Source organism: Hippoglossus stenolepis, chromosome 7 (assembly GCF_022539355.2).
Source record: "Hippoglossus stenolepis isolate QCI-W04-F060 chromosome 7, HSTE1.2, whole genome shotgun sequence".
Lineage (NCBI taxonomy): Eukaryota > Metazoa > Chordata > Actinopteri > Pleuronectiformes > Pleuronectidae > Hippoglossus > Hippoglossus stenolepis.
This window is the reverse complement of record NC_061489.1, coordinates 23,973,986-23,989,493: the sequence shown is the minus strand read 5'-3', so window position 1 is coordinate 23,989,493 and position 15,508 is coordinate 23,973,986. Positions and strand designations below refer to the sequence as shown.

At 41.9% G+C, this 15,508-nt stretch overlaps 2 protein-coding genes across 2 annotated transcripts; both read left to right on the top strand.

The window, feature by feature from the left end:
- The first annotated feature begins 531 nt into the window (after positions 1-531).
- bbs7 (Bardet-Biedl syndrome 7) lies at positions 532-6,056 on the top strand. Its single transcript, XM_035160561.2, has 19 exons — positions 532-1,020; positions 1,519-1,584; positions 1,691-1,753; positions 1,854-2,029; positions 2,115-2,301; positions 2,385-2,457; positions 2,558-2,665; positions 2,851-2,981; positions 3,178-3,262; positions 3,347-3,449; positions 3,574-3,766; positions 3,862-3,936; positions 4,022-4,090; positions 4,307-4,446; positions 4,587-4,751; positions 4,962-5,071; positions 5,162-5,265; positions 5,475-5,598; positions 5,718-6,056. Exons 1-19 carry the CDS (start codon positions 985-987, stop codon positions 5,849-5,851), a joined length of 2,142 nt encoding a protein of 713 aa, XP_035016452.2. The 5' UTR covers positions 532-984; the 3' UTR covers positions 5,852-6,056.
- Positions 6,057-7,604: 1,548 nt separating this feature from the next.
- Positions 7,605-11,704, top strand: ccna2 (cyclin A2). The gene is made up of 8 exons (XM_035162100.2): positions 7,605-8,217; positions 8,954-9,206; positions 9,312-9,418; positions 9,534-9,757; positions 9,863-10,067; positions 10,166-10,279; positions 10,850-10,983; positions 11,082-11,704. Exons 1-8 carry the CDS (start codon positions 8,002-8,004, stop codon positions 11,131-11,133), a joined length of 1,305 nt encoding a protein of 434 aa, XP_035017991.2. The 5' UTR covers positions 7,605-8,001; the 3' UTR covers positions 11,134-11,704.
- Positions 11,705-15,508: the final 3,804 nt, after the last annotated feature.

Genomic DNA, 15,508 nt, shown 5'->3' with positions numbered 1-15,508 from the left:
AGAAACTCTCACCCACACAGCTCTCAAAAGACATTGTGTAGTTTCCACAGATATAAAACATGTTCATGGATCTGTGGTTTGTCTACACTGAACGTTCTTGTCGTACATTAACTCTGGTGTCACGCTTGACTTCACTCTTTTCTGTGTTGAAGTCTGTTAAAATCTCTCTCTCTTTTCTCTGCAGATAATAGTTGGTTTGTTAGTTTTACTCTTGTTAAGGGTTAAGAACATAGGATGTCGCACCTTGTTAATCCCAATGAGACAAATTGTGATTTGGGAATATGGGCCATACAAATAAAATGTGATGATTGATTAAATCATATGTAAGATAGAGTTTTCACATTACAACATGAATTCATTTAGGAAATATTATATGAAGCGACATTGAGCAGTAAACACTTTTTAGTTTACAGCTGGAGAATAGAACAAATCCTGCTCTATTTATAGGGAGCGCGTCCACCAATCAGATCGCAGCTTCAACTTCCCGACCTCCAGTCTCGTCCAATGGCGTCGCAGCTTGTTGGCGGACACAGCGTTGCTGTTGGCAACAGACATCTGTTTTGGTTGATCTGTGTCTCAGCAGCTTCAGTTTTTATCCGAATAATCTCGATATTAAGGAGCTTCCGGTTCCAGATTACACCAAACAGAGGCGTCTGGTTTGTTCCTGCGTTGTTTTCTTGTTCGTTGGTTGATGTTGTTCGTGAGTTTCTCTTCTTTGTTTAGTTAAAAACACACAGTTGTCGTGCGGATAAATCGCGTTAGCCAATTAGCCTTGCTAGCTAACGTTAGCCCACTGAGCTAATCTCCTCGCTTCGGGATAATCCCAGCCTCTCTTGGTTTGTAACCCGGACGGAAGTGTGTTGCTGGTGTGTGGCCGACACATTGCGAGTGTCACCACTGAACATTCATGTAGATTCATCAGTCGGATCACCTGTCAGATCTGCCCCCAGGTTTCAGCTCTCAGATCCCCGGTGGAGAAGGACGATGGAGCTCCACCTGAATCGAGTGGATTATATCCAGGTAAAGATCATGTCAAGTTTCTGTGTTGAGCTGCTCTTCTGTTTGTTTGTAGTTATGTAAGGAGAAATGTGTTTGAGACACTTTGACTATCATGCTATCACTCAATATTATTAATTGATTTCCAAACAGTCAACACTTATATTAATACTATTATTAATTGCTTTTAAGGCTCTTATTTTAGACTCTATGGCCTTACCCCCATATACATTTAAGACCTTTAAGCACCATATGAGCCAGTTTGTAGTTTCAGATGCTTAAATCCTGTCTTATCTCGTTATCGCAGAGCCGTTCCTGATTTTATCTAACTTCTTATTTTATATGTCTTCTATGAAATGTCATTTATTCAGCAGTTTTACTTAATCTGAGAGAGTTTGTATCCCTATGGGAGACAATTCAACTAGCCTAGAAATAGATCAAGTGTATTTAGGACATTTTCCATCCCTGTGCAGTCAGTTGTTTCTCCTCTGTTTCAATACGTGGTCGTCTTTCTCCTCACAGGTCGGTGTGACCACTCAGAAAACTATGAGGCTGCTGCCAGCATTGGGCAAGAAGGCCTCTCAAAAGGTAATAATAATGTCAGAGTTAAACAAGTGCATAACATCTAACATGAACTTGTTATAGTTTGATATCACAACTTCATTATGCTTGATTTGTGTCTTCCTTGTTTCAGGTTGCTATTGCTGATCATGATGGTATCGTGACATGTTTTGGGATGAAGAAGGGAGAAGCTGTGGTGTGTGTCCTGGTTAAGATTTTTATTTCACTAAGCCCGTTGGATCTTAATGGGTTGATTTCTAGTTTCTAACGGTAAGAAATTTGACTTTCTGTTTCAGCCTGTGTTTAAAACACTCCCTGGGCAGAAAATATCCAGAATGGACCTCGGAGGAGCTGCGGGGACGCCGCAGGAGAAGATCTTTGTTTGTTCTGGTTCTCAAGTCCGAGGATTCACAAAGAAAGGGAAACAGTTCCTCACCTTTGATGCCAACCTCACTGAGAACATTAATGCCATGTAATACCTTCCTCTGCTTAATTCACTGGGTCAGAGCTGTGTGATTTTTACTTTGCCGGCTGATGTTTGGTTCTCTCTTTTCCAGGCACGTCTCAGGCGCTGACCTCTTTGTTTGTGCAAGTTACATCTACACCCACTACTGTGACTGCAAGGACCAGGACTACTATCTGTCTGGAGACAAAATCAATGATATAGCATGTTTGTCATCAGAGAACCTGACGCGCCAAATTCCGGTCCTCGCATGCCAAGACCGGGTTCTCAGGGTCCTTCAGGTAAACTAAGCTATTTACTCTTCTCAGTAGTTCTACCCCCGACAATCAGAGGAGAATTGTTTCCAACATGTTTTTTACTCCAGGGATCTGAGCTTGTTTATGACATTGAAGTCCCCGGCCCTCCATCGGTCTTAGAAAGGTACAACAGAGACGGAGGTAAGTTATTAACTTCTCTTTGCTCTCTGTATTGGGGGAAGAGGCACCACATTTTTTAATATGGAACAGACCCAACATAATGTCAGTGATTTCTCTACAGGAGAGGATGTTCTGTTTGGAACAACAGACGGTAAAATTGGTTTGGTCCAGATCGGTGAGCAATCAGCTGCGACCAAATGGGAGATCGACAATGACAAAAAGAAAGGAGGTATGTTTTTTTCATGGGACTATATCAGAGTGATACATGTGAAATGGGTAAATCATGGTGTGTCCAAGAATCTAAACTGATAATCATGGTTGCTTCATTCCCATACTTGGAATACGTGTGTTTGTACGAGTACATTTTCCTTCTTGTTGTAACTTTCACAGCACAGTTTTCCTGTCTCCCATCAGGAATTCTTTGCATTGACACTTTTGACATTATCGGAGATGGAGTGAATGACATTCTGGTGGGAAGGGATGACGGGACGGTGGAAGTTTATGGTTTCGACAGCTCCAGTGAACCCACATTACGTTTTGATCATGTAAGTTTATGTATTTACTCACTCCAAAAACTAAAAGTTAAGGCATTCGTCAATTTGTGAAAAAAAAATAGAAATCACTTTAAATCATTTGTTGCCTTTTCTTAAACGTTTTAAAAAGTCCATTGTCTTTTACAGGATAACGTGATATCCTGATCATAGCACTCCCTTGTTGACGGACAGGTTTTTCTCCCTTCAGGTTCTATCAGAGAGCGTGACTTCCATCCAGGGTGGCTGCGTGGGGAAGGAGTCTTATGATGAAGTCTTGACTGCCACATACACAGGTTTAAAAATAATAAAACACAACAGCTTAAGTGTTAGAACTGTAGTAGAGGCATATTCTGAATAACTGCCATCCCCTCTTCCAGGATGGGTGACTGGTTTAACCACTGAGCCCCAGAAGGCCGAGGCCGGCCCCGGAGACGAGGTCAAGATGAGTAAGGAGACCCAGTCCAAAGTAGAAGCACTCAGGTAATACTGCTTCCTTTCTAATTATACAGTATGTTCTTGGGCCTTGATTTAAGATGTATACAATAGTTAGAGCATGATTTCAAAATCAATCCATTCTTCAGGTCAGTATGTGGTTCATTATCAGGGCCGAGCTGGACCAGCTGCAGGTCAAAGTCCTGCAGGGACGAGAGCAGTACCAGCAGACGTCTCAGTCCAGCACGGCCGTCTCTGCTGTGCCCGTCTTCAGCATTAACGACAAGTTCACCCTCTGCCAGGACGACGCCAGCTACAGCCTCACTCTGGAGGTGCAGACTGCCATCGACAATCTGCTGCTCCAGGTACTCTCGGCAACCAACCTTCATTCTAACCCCTAGTAACAGTCCAACTTTAAGTTTAAGTCAAAATGTCAGATAAAGATGAATCCACTTTGCAGAGCGACGTCCCCATCGACCTGCTGGATGTGGATAAAAACTCAGCTGTGGTCAGTTTCAGTGAATGTGACTCTGAGGTGAGCCGTGTTAAAACATGCAGTGAAAATAAAGAAAGAACCCAGAAGCCTCTCTCTCTCTAACTCTTACCTCTGACTTTTGCAGCAGCCCAATGGGAACTTCCTCTTGGCCACGTACAGATGTCAGGCGAACACAACCAGACTTGAGCTCAAGGTAACAAGTGCATCAGAACTTGTGTATCCGGGGGAATTTTCTTTTACTTACTGAAGTTAGTGTTTCTTAGACCTCATTCACTTGTACAAAAACATAATATCACAATAAGAGCTTGGGTTTTGACAGACAGTGCTAAGCTGTGTATTATACTAGCTGTGCTGCCACATTCTTATTCTTGAAAAATGTGTTTTTATCTATGATAAATTGTTTTCACAGGTGCGGTCCATTGAGGGACAGTATGGCACCCTGCAGGCCTACATTACCCCAAGATTGCAACCCAAGACCTGCCAGGTCCGCCAGTACCAGATCAAACCTCTGTCCCTCCACCAGCGCACACACAGCATAGACCAAGACAGGTAGAGACTGCTGAGGAATTGGCTTGTGGAGTTTGGACTGAAATTAATATTGAAAAGGTTAACGTCACTCATTTGGATTCAGGCTGGATTTAGAGCATTACAAATGATATTGTCTGTCTGTGTGTGTGTCTGTCCTACAGGCCCATGAACAGGCTCAGTCTGGTGGGGCAGTTCAGTTTTGCTGAGATCCACTCCTGGGTGGTCTTCTGTTTGCCAGAGGTGCCTGAGAAGACACCAGCAGGAGAGAGCATCACTTTTCATTTCCACAACACTTTCCTCGGCACACAGCTTGAAGCCAATTACTGGTAAACACAAGCTCACAGTAGAAAGGCACAATGATTACACATATATATATATGTGTGTGTAGAAATAATGAGATAACTGACCAGGGGTTATAAAATTTCATATCCTGCCAAATACCCTAAAAAATATTTATTTTAATTTAAAACGTTCAGTGGGGATTTGTGTTATTATCTTCTTGGATCTAATCAGCTTTTTCTGTATTTATAATAAAGCAAAGGAGAGGGTCACTTCAGGTCAGACAACATCTCCACCATCTCCATACTAAGTGATGTCCTCTCTAAAGAAGCTACCAAGAGGAAAATCAATCTCAACATTTCATATGGTAGGTTTATATTCATAGTCATGTTCTAATGTTTAGTGTATTATAGTATTTAATCTTGTTTAAATGTCTTTTTGATGATTTATCTTCCAGATATCAACGATGACTCTGTGAGCCACACCCTCAAAATGATCCATCCCAAGCTGGAGTGCCAGTTGTTACTGGCTAGAAAGGTTCAGCTTATTGATGCTCTTAAAGTAAGTATAGCTTAAGGGTTTTTGGAATAAAGTTTCGCCGTCTGTTTGAACACTGCAGCTCTGAACCTATCTAAACGTTATCCAGAGGAGCTATGTGCAAGAACGCAAATGTCCTAAACTAACGTTATCCTGTTACCTCGCTCCTTTGGTTGAAGCAACAAGCTCGCACCCATTCTCTATGTTCACCTCTCTCTTTCCTCTCTTGACAGGAGCTTCAGGTTCACGAGGGGAACGCCGACTTCCTCATCCCAGAGTATCGCAACATCTTAGATGAGTCCGCGGATCTCCTCGAGGAGTACAAGAAGCAGCCGGCACACCTCGAGAGGCTTTATGGTGCAGTGTTTAACTGGCACATTTAAAATCATCATTGTATTATTCACTGTGGTTTATCTAATCCAGAGCATTAGAATGATGATAACTCATAACTTTTTGTTTCTTTGTCTTTCCTGCAGGAATGATCACAGACCTCTTCATTGACAAGTTCAAATTCAAAGGGCAGAATGTGAAAACCAAAGTCTCCTCATTACTGGAGATACTCGATAATTATGACTTAAACTCTCTGTTAGACTTTTTCAGTGAGGCATGATGTCATAGAGTTGAGCTATTTTTGTACAGTCAATACAAATGTTTTGTTTTATGGTAGATGTGTCACGTGTCAAAATGTCCTGTTGTCATACTGTCATTTAGAAACTGTTGGTCCTAAATGTTGTGTACAATATTTAAATATTTATAATGTATTTTGATAGCATCTAAAAACAAGAGTGGCGATTAATAAACTGCTCAAGGTTTCACACATGGTGCAGGTTTCTCTTTTCAGTTGTAGCTTCAGTTTAGGTTTGGAATTTCAGTTACCAAATATAAGCCAGTTTAAAGCACATGCATGTATATTTTTATATCATAAATATCGTGAGTGAATTCATAAAAATGTCATCGTATTTTTAATTACTAAGATTCATCTTTCTCATATGACAGATGTGTGATTATATTTTTCATACAACAAACTCAAATTGAATTCATAAATGATCACATCTACAAATATGTGCTTGTAAATATTGATCGTCAAGGTTAATGCACAGATAAAAAGTGACAGTGATAATAATAATAAATCACTGTGCACAATGAGCACTTTATTTTGCTGATAATACTTTTGTATCTTTACATCAAACTATTAATTCAGAACATTAATTTGTAATACAGTCGAATTGTGTTGTGCAGTTCTTACTTTTACTAAAATAAAGGAAGTAACAGATCTGAAACTTTAAAGTCAAAAAGGCACCAAATGATAAAATCTACTTAAGGCTTGTAGCAAACTTAAAGTGTGTTGTGTTGCCAATTCATATAAGGCAGAAGCAGTAGTGTACGTCAGTATCATTGTGAGGTACAAGTATTTGCATTTTCAATCATTTCAAAAGGGAAACATGTTCACTCTTATCCTCTAACTTCTGTTTCAGACTAATAATAAAAAATATAACCAAGATATATATTATTACAATTAGCCCTCATCTTCACCAGCTGTAATATTAAAAAGATATGAGTGGCGATAATCCATATTCCTCTTATTGTCACCAAATTCCGAGACCAAACAAAGATTGAATTTATCCTATTGATAAATACTGTCTATGTAACCATCATCTGGTATAATTACTCATCTGTACTTTGTACAGTTCCACTCTTATAAAGTTATAAAACAATAAATAAATCAGAGCCGAGTACTTTCCTGCAGATAGACGACATTGGACACATGTTAGTGTATTTTAAGTGAAATACACATATAGTTGTAAAATCATCAGTCATTCTGCCAAGTCATATTTGTGTTCAAGTTTTCATGTAACACAGCCGCTCTATATTTATTCATTTAAATTCAACACAACCTTGTTGCCGACCACCTAAACGTGGCTGTCTGGGCTCCTGCATCCTGCTGATTAGTATTTGTCTTATATTTACTTTTCTTGCTTTGCTGTCAAAGCACTTTGTAAGTAAACGTTTAAAAGGTGCTATATAAATAAAGATTATTATGATTATGATTATGATTATGATTATTATTATTATTATAAATACTTATATGACCCTATATATTGATGTCAATACTTTAACAGTAATATTGTTATTTTTATTTAAACTCAATCACTTCCTCCTCCATTGAGCTGATAAATGATTTGTTTTGAATTTTGTTTTGCTGTTGACTTTCTTCTCCGTGCGCGACTTTTTCCTTCAAACCGGTTTTGAATTTTCTAATCACGCGAATTGTCCACCTTCCGGCTCCCGTACACTCCCGGACGTCACTACCGGCGCGGCCCCTGATTGGTCCGTTTCAATCCTCGCGGGCTACTTGAACTGGGAGAACGCGTCGTCAGGGTGTGAATGGACCGAGCTCAGCTGTTCGCTTCTCTTCCTGCAGGTCGGTGGTCACTTCGCGGAGCTTGGACGAGTATGGCGCCTTAATGACACTTTAATTTCCCACCGCACCGCAGATACTGACCCGCTGGTTGTGCGTGTTTTTTGTTTGTTTCGCCGCGTTTCGCCTGCGCCGTTGCCATCTCAACCGCATCGTGTTGTTTTTTGTGAACGTTGCTGCAGCACTTCCCTCCGCGAGCTAACAGCTAACGCTAGCCTCCGTTCGAGCTCCAGTGCAGCTCTCTGCGAGTCGTTTCTTTGTTTGTTTTATTCCACGGGAGGTGAGAACAGCTCCGAGCAGCAGCGGGAAGCTTCGTGGAACCACCCGGCGGCTGCACAGACATGTCAGGGTCCAACAGGGGAGCGGGCGCCGAGGCGGCTAGCGAGCATCACAACCAGGAGAACATGCTGTCAAGGCTCCGGGGCTCGCAGAAGAACCGAGGGGCCACCGAGAACCAGGAGAACCTGGCCCCGAAGCAGGCGGCCGGCAGGACCGTGCTGGGAGCCCTGCAGAACAACCAGCGGAGCAAAGCCCAGAACCAGCGCGGCACAAAGCAGGTGAGGATGCTAGGTGGCTCGGCTAGCTGCTGCTGCTAGTGTTTGCTAATGATAACCGTAGTGATAAGGGGGCATTGTGGGGTTGTCTGGGGCCAACACGCTCCAGTTATCAGGAAGCCAGTTGATGTTACACACCGCGGATCCACTGCCATTTACATGCATCCTCTCATTCCCACTAATGTGCAGATTTAAATGCAGCTTCTATAGAGCTACAGCGACTCCTGGGAGCCAGGTTGTCCGCCATTTTAATGTCACTTATTGTGTGCACCGTTTACTTTTTGTTGCAGCATTAATGTGTGTGTCCCGCCTTTGTGACGGGAACAATGAATGTGTTGTATTTAAATAATGCTGCAGCAAATTATTTCCCCCGTTAATCCACTGGTAAATTTATAAAATGCCAAATTGTATAATGCACTTTTATTTATTGTCCTTCACACAAAGATCACATTATGCTTATGTCCAATCAGAAGCTTGTATTTCAACTGCAAGCTTATATTGGTAATTTAAATAGTTTAACCTACATTTAACACAAACTTCTGAAACATTAGCGGATTCACTTTAAATTGATCCCTGTAAAATTGCTAAATTTCTTCATACAAAACCTGCATCCCATCATCTTATCCCCAAGCTAGTTCTTGCACCTTTTCACTTGTCTTGTATACATTTATGCTACTTGCTGCAGAGAAATCCCTCATGAGACCCTGTTTCTAAACTGAACCTTGTTGAATTCTTCCAGGAGTCATCACAGCAATTGTCTTGTAAAGAGGATTTCAGCAAAAGCTGTTTCGAGAAGCCCGCTTCTAAGCAGCCCTCATTCCAGGTCCACCTTGATGAGCCTGATGGCGCCTGCATCAAAAAGCCACAGCAGGTGGTCGAAGCTGTCAAAGCCAAGGCCGTCGCTGAAGACTCAAAGATCGACAATGCTGTGGGACGGCTCCGGCAGCCCCTCGCCACCATTGACATTCCATCGGCAATGGATGTCAGCTTCGGTGCGTTGTGGTCCATATATAATCTCGAATTTCAGTTTCACATCAAATCTTATTTGTATAAACATGATTTTGAATGTGCACTAAATGTAAAACTCTCTGATTTAGACTCTCCCATGGACATGTCTGTGGTTGAGGGGGAGGAGAAGCATTCTAATGTAAATGACGTCCCAGAATATGCTGCTGAAATCCACACGTACCTGAGGGAAGTGGAGGTGAGATTGCAAATGCTCCTGTATCTTCACTTCACTAAAAACATTGCTGCCCACCACTCAGTATGAGTAAAGATGTCAAGTTTGCCATTAAATGCTTTATATTGTCACCCAATAGGTAAAATCCAGGCCTAAAGCCGGCTACATGAAAAAGCAGCCAGACATCACTAACAGCATGAGGGCCATCCTGGTCGACTGGCTGGTCGAGGTGGGAGAGGAGTACAAGCTGCAGAACGAGACACTTTATCTGGCCGTAAACTACATCGACCGCTTCCTCTCTTCCATGTCTGTCCTGAGGGGGAAGCTTCAGCTGGTCGGCACCGCTGCTATGCTGCTTGCTTCGTACGTGTCTCTCAAATCTAAACTTTATTCAGTATTTTCTCTCTACACAATTGTACAGGCAAGCCTTTTCTTCTGTGTGATGTGACTTTAAATCTTCCCATGCAGAAAATTTGAAGAGATCTACCCCCCTGAGGTGGCCGAGTTCGTTTACATCACAGACGACACCTACACCAAGAAGCAAGTGTTGCGAATGGAGCATCTGGTGCTTAAAGTGCTCTCCTTTGATCTGGCAGCACCAACAATCAACCAGTTTCTGACCCAGTACTTCCAGTGCCAGTCTGTTAGCAAACAGGTGGAGAGCATGGCAATGGTGAGCATGCAGCGCCTTTATCCCTTTGGCTTTGTCAGACAAATCCCTAACATTGCTCTTAACCAAATCTTCAAACTGCTTTTTCTTCCCCCCCTCAGTACCTCGGAGAGCTCAGTCTGATTGACTCGGATTCCTTCTTAAAGTACTTGCCCTCACACACGGCTGCTGCAGCCTACACCCTGGCCAACCACGCACTGACTGGTGGCTCATGGGTGAGTAGTGTCAAAGGTTAACAGGTTCAAATTCCACAAATTAATGACTTCCTGCTCAGCTGACATCCTCTGACCTGCTGCAGTTTCACTATGACATGGATATATATATATTTTTTATTTAATCATTGATTTTGTTTAACCACCACAAAATCAATACTTTACTTAAATTGGTCAAATCTAGCATCATAGCTGCATGAGAGTCATTCAGACTCCTCACTTGTCTCTTTGATCGCACCAACACAGTAACTCCAGACATCTTTAAACTCTGACTGGCTCAAAACATTGTTTGGTCTTAATTAAAACAAAGGGCATGAGTCTTAATTTGCATGTAGAGTGGGGAAGTGAGCTCCGATCACACGTGGTCACAGGAGACTCATTAAGGGCGCATGTTAATCCCCAGTGTGAACACACATACTTGTGATCAGATCTCTCAGGACAGATGATGCCAGGTTTGTACTCTGGTTATTTGTGAAAGCTTCTGTTTAGGGCTGTTGCCAGTTTATCTTCACAGAAACCAATTGGCTTCTGTTATACAAATGTGTCAAATTAACCCAGTTGTCTCTTCCTCAGCCCAAGTCTTTGACTGAGATGTCTGGCTACTCCCTGGAAGATCTGATGCCCTGTGTCGAGGAGCTGCACCAAACGTACATCGCTGCCCCTCAGCATGCCCAGCAGTCTGTCCAGGAAAAGTACAAGACCCCAAAGTAAGTAGACTACAAACTTGGCATCATTTGCATTGTCTGAAATTTTTGTATTGTATAAATGGCCTAATAACTTGTCTTTTTTTTTTTCTTTCTCTCAGGTACCTAAGTGTTTCTGGCATCGACCCTCCAGCAAAGTTGCAGCTGAACTGACTTCTTCCCTTGTCCGTGTAGAGTTGTACCCCCTGTCAGTCTTTTTTTAAATTAATTTTTTTCTTATGTAACGCAGTTTAACAATCCGATCTGCTCTTCTCGGAGTCGTGCTGGATGTTTAGAGTTTTTACTGATATTTTTATATAAAGTCTGACGCTCGTGCCAAGTTGTGTCGGTTGATCAAGCAGTTTTAATGTTGACTTTTTAATCACAGACAAAATGTAGAAGTCGTCACCACCACTTGATGCTTTGATCTGCAGCATCTCTGCTCCACCAAATGTCTAAATGTACTCAAACCCAGCAATTTTCACTTTATGGTTGAGTTATTGTTGCTGGTTACACTTTTTTAAAAAGGCATTTATACAAGGTTGGCTCCACACAAGCTACAGCTTTTTTAAAAGTGGTGTAACTTAAATGTTTGGCCTTGTATGATGCAGATTAAAGTATATTTTGTCTGTCATGATGGAGTCAGCTGTCTCATTACATTGGTGTCTTGGCAGTTAAAAGCTTTTCAAGGCATCTTCTGCACTGTAAACTATGGCTCTTGTAAATAAAATTGCATTTAAAGTAAGACTTCATGTCTGCATCTTTATGGTCACGTTGGACTCAAGGGGGCAGCAGAGGACCAGATTTGGTCGGAGTAGATTTCTTCATGCAGACTTAAAAACCTGTTTTATAAAACTTAAGATGCAGATGTCTAAAAACCTCTAAATGGTTATACACACCTAACATGAATAGAAAAAGTAACTATCAGCTTTGACAATACTGTATGAGTCTTTAGATGCATTATGGGTTATTGGAAGAAACCTATACTCTTGTGCTTTAAATGTTTTATTTCTTAACCTGAGAAGATCTAATAAAGTGAAGAACACTCAGTTGGCATATTAAACAATCCTGCAGTAAGTCTTACTTTCATGTAGGTAATTTTAACAATTTGAGGTGTTTTATCATTTTAGATGCTATATTATGACCCTAGAGCTGTATTGCAAGTTTAAGCTTATCCTGGATTTAAAAAGTTGGACAGTAACCATTTCAACTGTAGCACAAACCCTGTAATTGTCTGAAATTTAGCTGAACAGTTTAACATTGAATTTGTAGGATTTATTGTCTTGCATTAGTTTGTGCTAATGGTACAAGGAAATAAAGCCTGATAAAAAACAAAATAAATTAACTTTGAAACCTCCAAATGTCTGAGTTTAGATATTCCTGGCCAAAGTGTTGCCTTTTGTGTAACCTGTACACTGATCACATACCAAATGACAATAGAATCAATGTCCTCTGTTCAGTGACTTGATTTATCCCTGTTAAAGTGGACTAAAGGCAGCCAATGGCGTCGAAGGCATCGCTCTGCCTCTCCCCCCCTCATGATAGATTGGGAGGCTGGCTCTGGAGTGTGACAGCAGAAGGGAGGCAGAGCCCGGCTGCGCTGAGATTTCCACCATTTCATCTCTGGAGGATGCTGGAAAGCTCCAGGACCGTGCACACACTCGCAACAGGTCTGCTTTATCACTGACTGCACACTCTTGTGACCAACTGGAGGATTAAACCATGGAAGCTGATGGGATTTCTATACCATAACTAAACCAGTTGGATACCTGCTTGAAGAATGGCTCCTCTTGCTGCAGCACAGCAGCTTTCTAACCCCTGAGAAGATCCAAGTGGGAGAGGAGAGCGTTTCTGGAAGTGGCAGGGGAGGGTGGTTTGCTGCCTAACCCCATGCCTGCCCCGAGAAAATTTCTGGTGGCTTCCACCTCGCTGCCCCTGGCACTGGGCTGGGGCTGGAACCTGAGCTTGTACGTGGGGATGCTCGTCGGACTCCTGATTCTCATGATGCTTCTTCTCTGGATGCTCCTCAAGCAGCTCAGTAACTCTGTGGCAAAATCCATGATGCAGCCAGTGCGCTCTTTCAGGAAGCCTGGCATTGAACAGAGGTTTCAGCACGTGTTGTGAGAAATTGGGAAAAAATGGCACAAAACCTACCAAAACACTGCCAGGACTGAGGCTTGATGGAGTGCTTGAATGTGCCTTTGCAGAATCATGTAAGAAAATGTTTTTGGAAAATGGTTTGTTATGGACAGAAGTGCTTATATCCATTCACAAAATAATAAAAACTCATGGTTCTTATTTATAGAAACTATCGTCTGTTCTTTTAACAGCTTTTTAAGTTGCTCTGGTGTTATCTTGCAGGTATTAAACAGGGAGTCTTCTCTATGTTCCCTTGAGTAATTAAAAAACGTCATTCTTATATGCAACAGCTATTTCTTCTCATCTCCTGTGTGAATCTGCTCAGCCGAGCTAAACCATGCGAATTGCCGAAGCCAAGATTAAATCTGCATCTCGATTCATGCTGATTAAAGCGACACATTCAGGAGGGCAATTTGCACTCGTCTCATCTCATCGGAGACTCGGCAGGAGGGATATTGAGGATATGCCGCTGATGAAAAAAATATGAAAGAACCTGTGAAGCCACTTGCTTTAAACTCCCGCGTCCACGTCAGGGGACAATATAAATGAGGCCCTTGAGGCGAAAAGGCTAAAATCAACCCCTCGTTCCCACAGGATTCAAAATGGTATTATTTGGTTGAACCTGGAGACATGTTTCGTTTCGTGTGACTTGGTAAATCTAACTCATGATGTCATTTAGTTTAATTCTTCTTCAGTCATAAGTCACAGGAGGCTGGGCTGTGTGAAAGGGATCAATAGCCTCTAAGCCCCGAGGGGAGAGTGTTAATTAGACCTCGACAGTCGATTTCCTTATGAGTCCTTCTGGCCTACTTGATGCCTCCATGTTTACAGTGTACTCACACCCTTTTATTAAAGGCCATCATCACTGAAATGTCTTTGCGGGGAGGAAACCTTTAGCTCTTATTAAAACAACAGTCTCCACCATTTTGCATTTTATACTTTTTGTTGTTTTCAGATAGGAGCTAGATGAAAAGATTGATACTAGACTCTCAATTTCAATAAGAACCTGGCAGCATAAAAATGGAAAACATGGGGAAACAGGTAGCAGGGATTTGTCTGAAGGAAACAAACTAGCAGGACCTTTAATGTTTGTTTACTGAAACATAACTTATCAATGCTAAAAACAGAAATATTAAAACAAGGTCTTTTGGACATTTTGTGACCTGTGGACTGAGCCAAGTTAACTGTTTATCCCACTTTCCAGTCTTTGCAAAGCTAAGCTAACAAACCACTGACTTCATATGTAGCCTACTGCAACGATGGTGTTGTGATAACAAAATTATGGCTTCGGCTAAATATGAAATGTGCCAGATTAAAATTATCGTATTTCGAGGAAAAAGTGACCAGAGTAGGGATGAGACGTTCAATACTGACGTTTCAAAGCTGTGTCGAGATTCTGAAGCGATTTACTGTACAGAAACAATCCTTTTCAAGGCACAAGGCTCTTATTTTGAAACGTGAGACAGGAAGGACTTGTGTTAAGCGTGATGGTCACGTTCATCATCACAAGCATGACGTCACGTGAGAAGAGATACGTAAATACACACGTGATCATATTTTACTATCCAGATTACAACTGATAATACTAAGTGTCACAAAATGTGTTATTGATCGTACATCGTACAGAGGGTAAAATGATCGTACGAATACGATAAGTACATCTGGCAACACTGTACGAAAGTGTTAAGATGAGGTCTTAATGTGAGCATCATACAGCCGATATGTTTTAAAATAAAATCTGCTGGCCAATATCAGCTCTTTAGAATCTTGAAGTTAGTTTCCTGAATGCGACGTCCTTTCAGAATGCAGTGGGACCATCAAAGTTCCTTGTTGTCAGTAAGAAGCTCCATGTGGTCGGCTACATGCATCAGAGTCATGGACGGTTATCCACTTGTTATTCATGCTAAATACTGTGTCTCAACCATCGGTGGAGAGGAAGCACACGGAGCCGATCGGCGCTGGCCGGGGATCCACCTGTGATAAATGATGGAGTTTATTTTCTGTCAGTCAGCACCTGACAAATCGAGCTGTCCGCGGGTTTGAATACCAGGATGTCCCTCGGCGCTCTGCTCATGAATGAAAATCTCACCCTGATTCAGTTTTGACACTGACAACTGCTGGTTGGTAGCAGGAAGTGAATCCAACAGTCAGCAGTTTGCAGGTTGGCAGACTTTGCCTTTATAACCTGAAATCTCTTGATACTGTTGCTTTCTCCACCTGAGCAAACTTCAACCTGTAACTTAATATTTATTCTTCATTATTCACTTTCACTGAATATCTTAAGGGGTTTGAAATCGTACATTGCAATCGTCATTTTTAGCTATTTTTTGCAAAGTATTCAATTACCTGGGGCCCAGAGCTGAGAGAAGGCCCCCCCCCGAGAGGAGGAAGTCAGAGAACCTGGACAAAA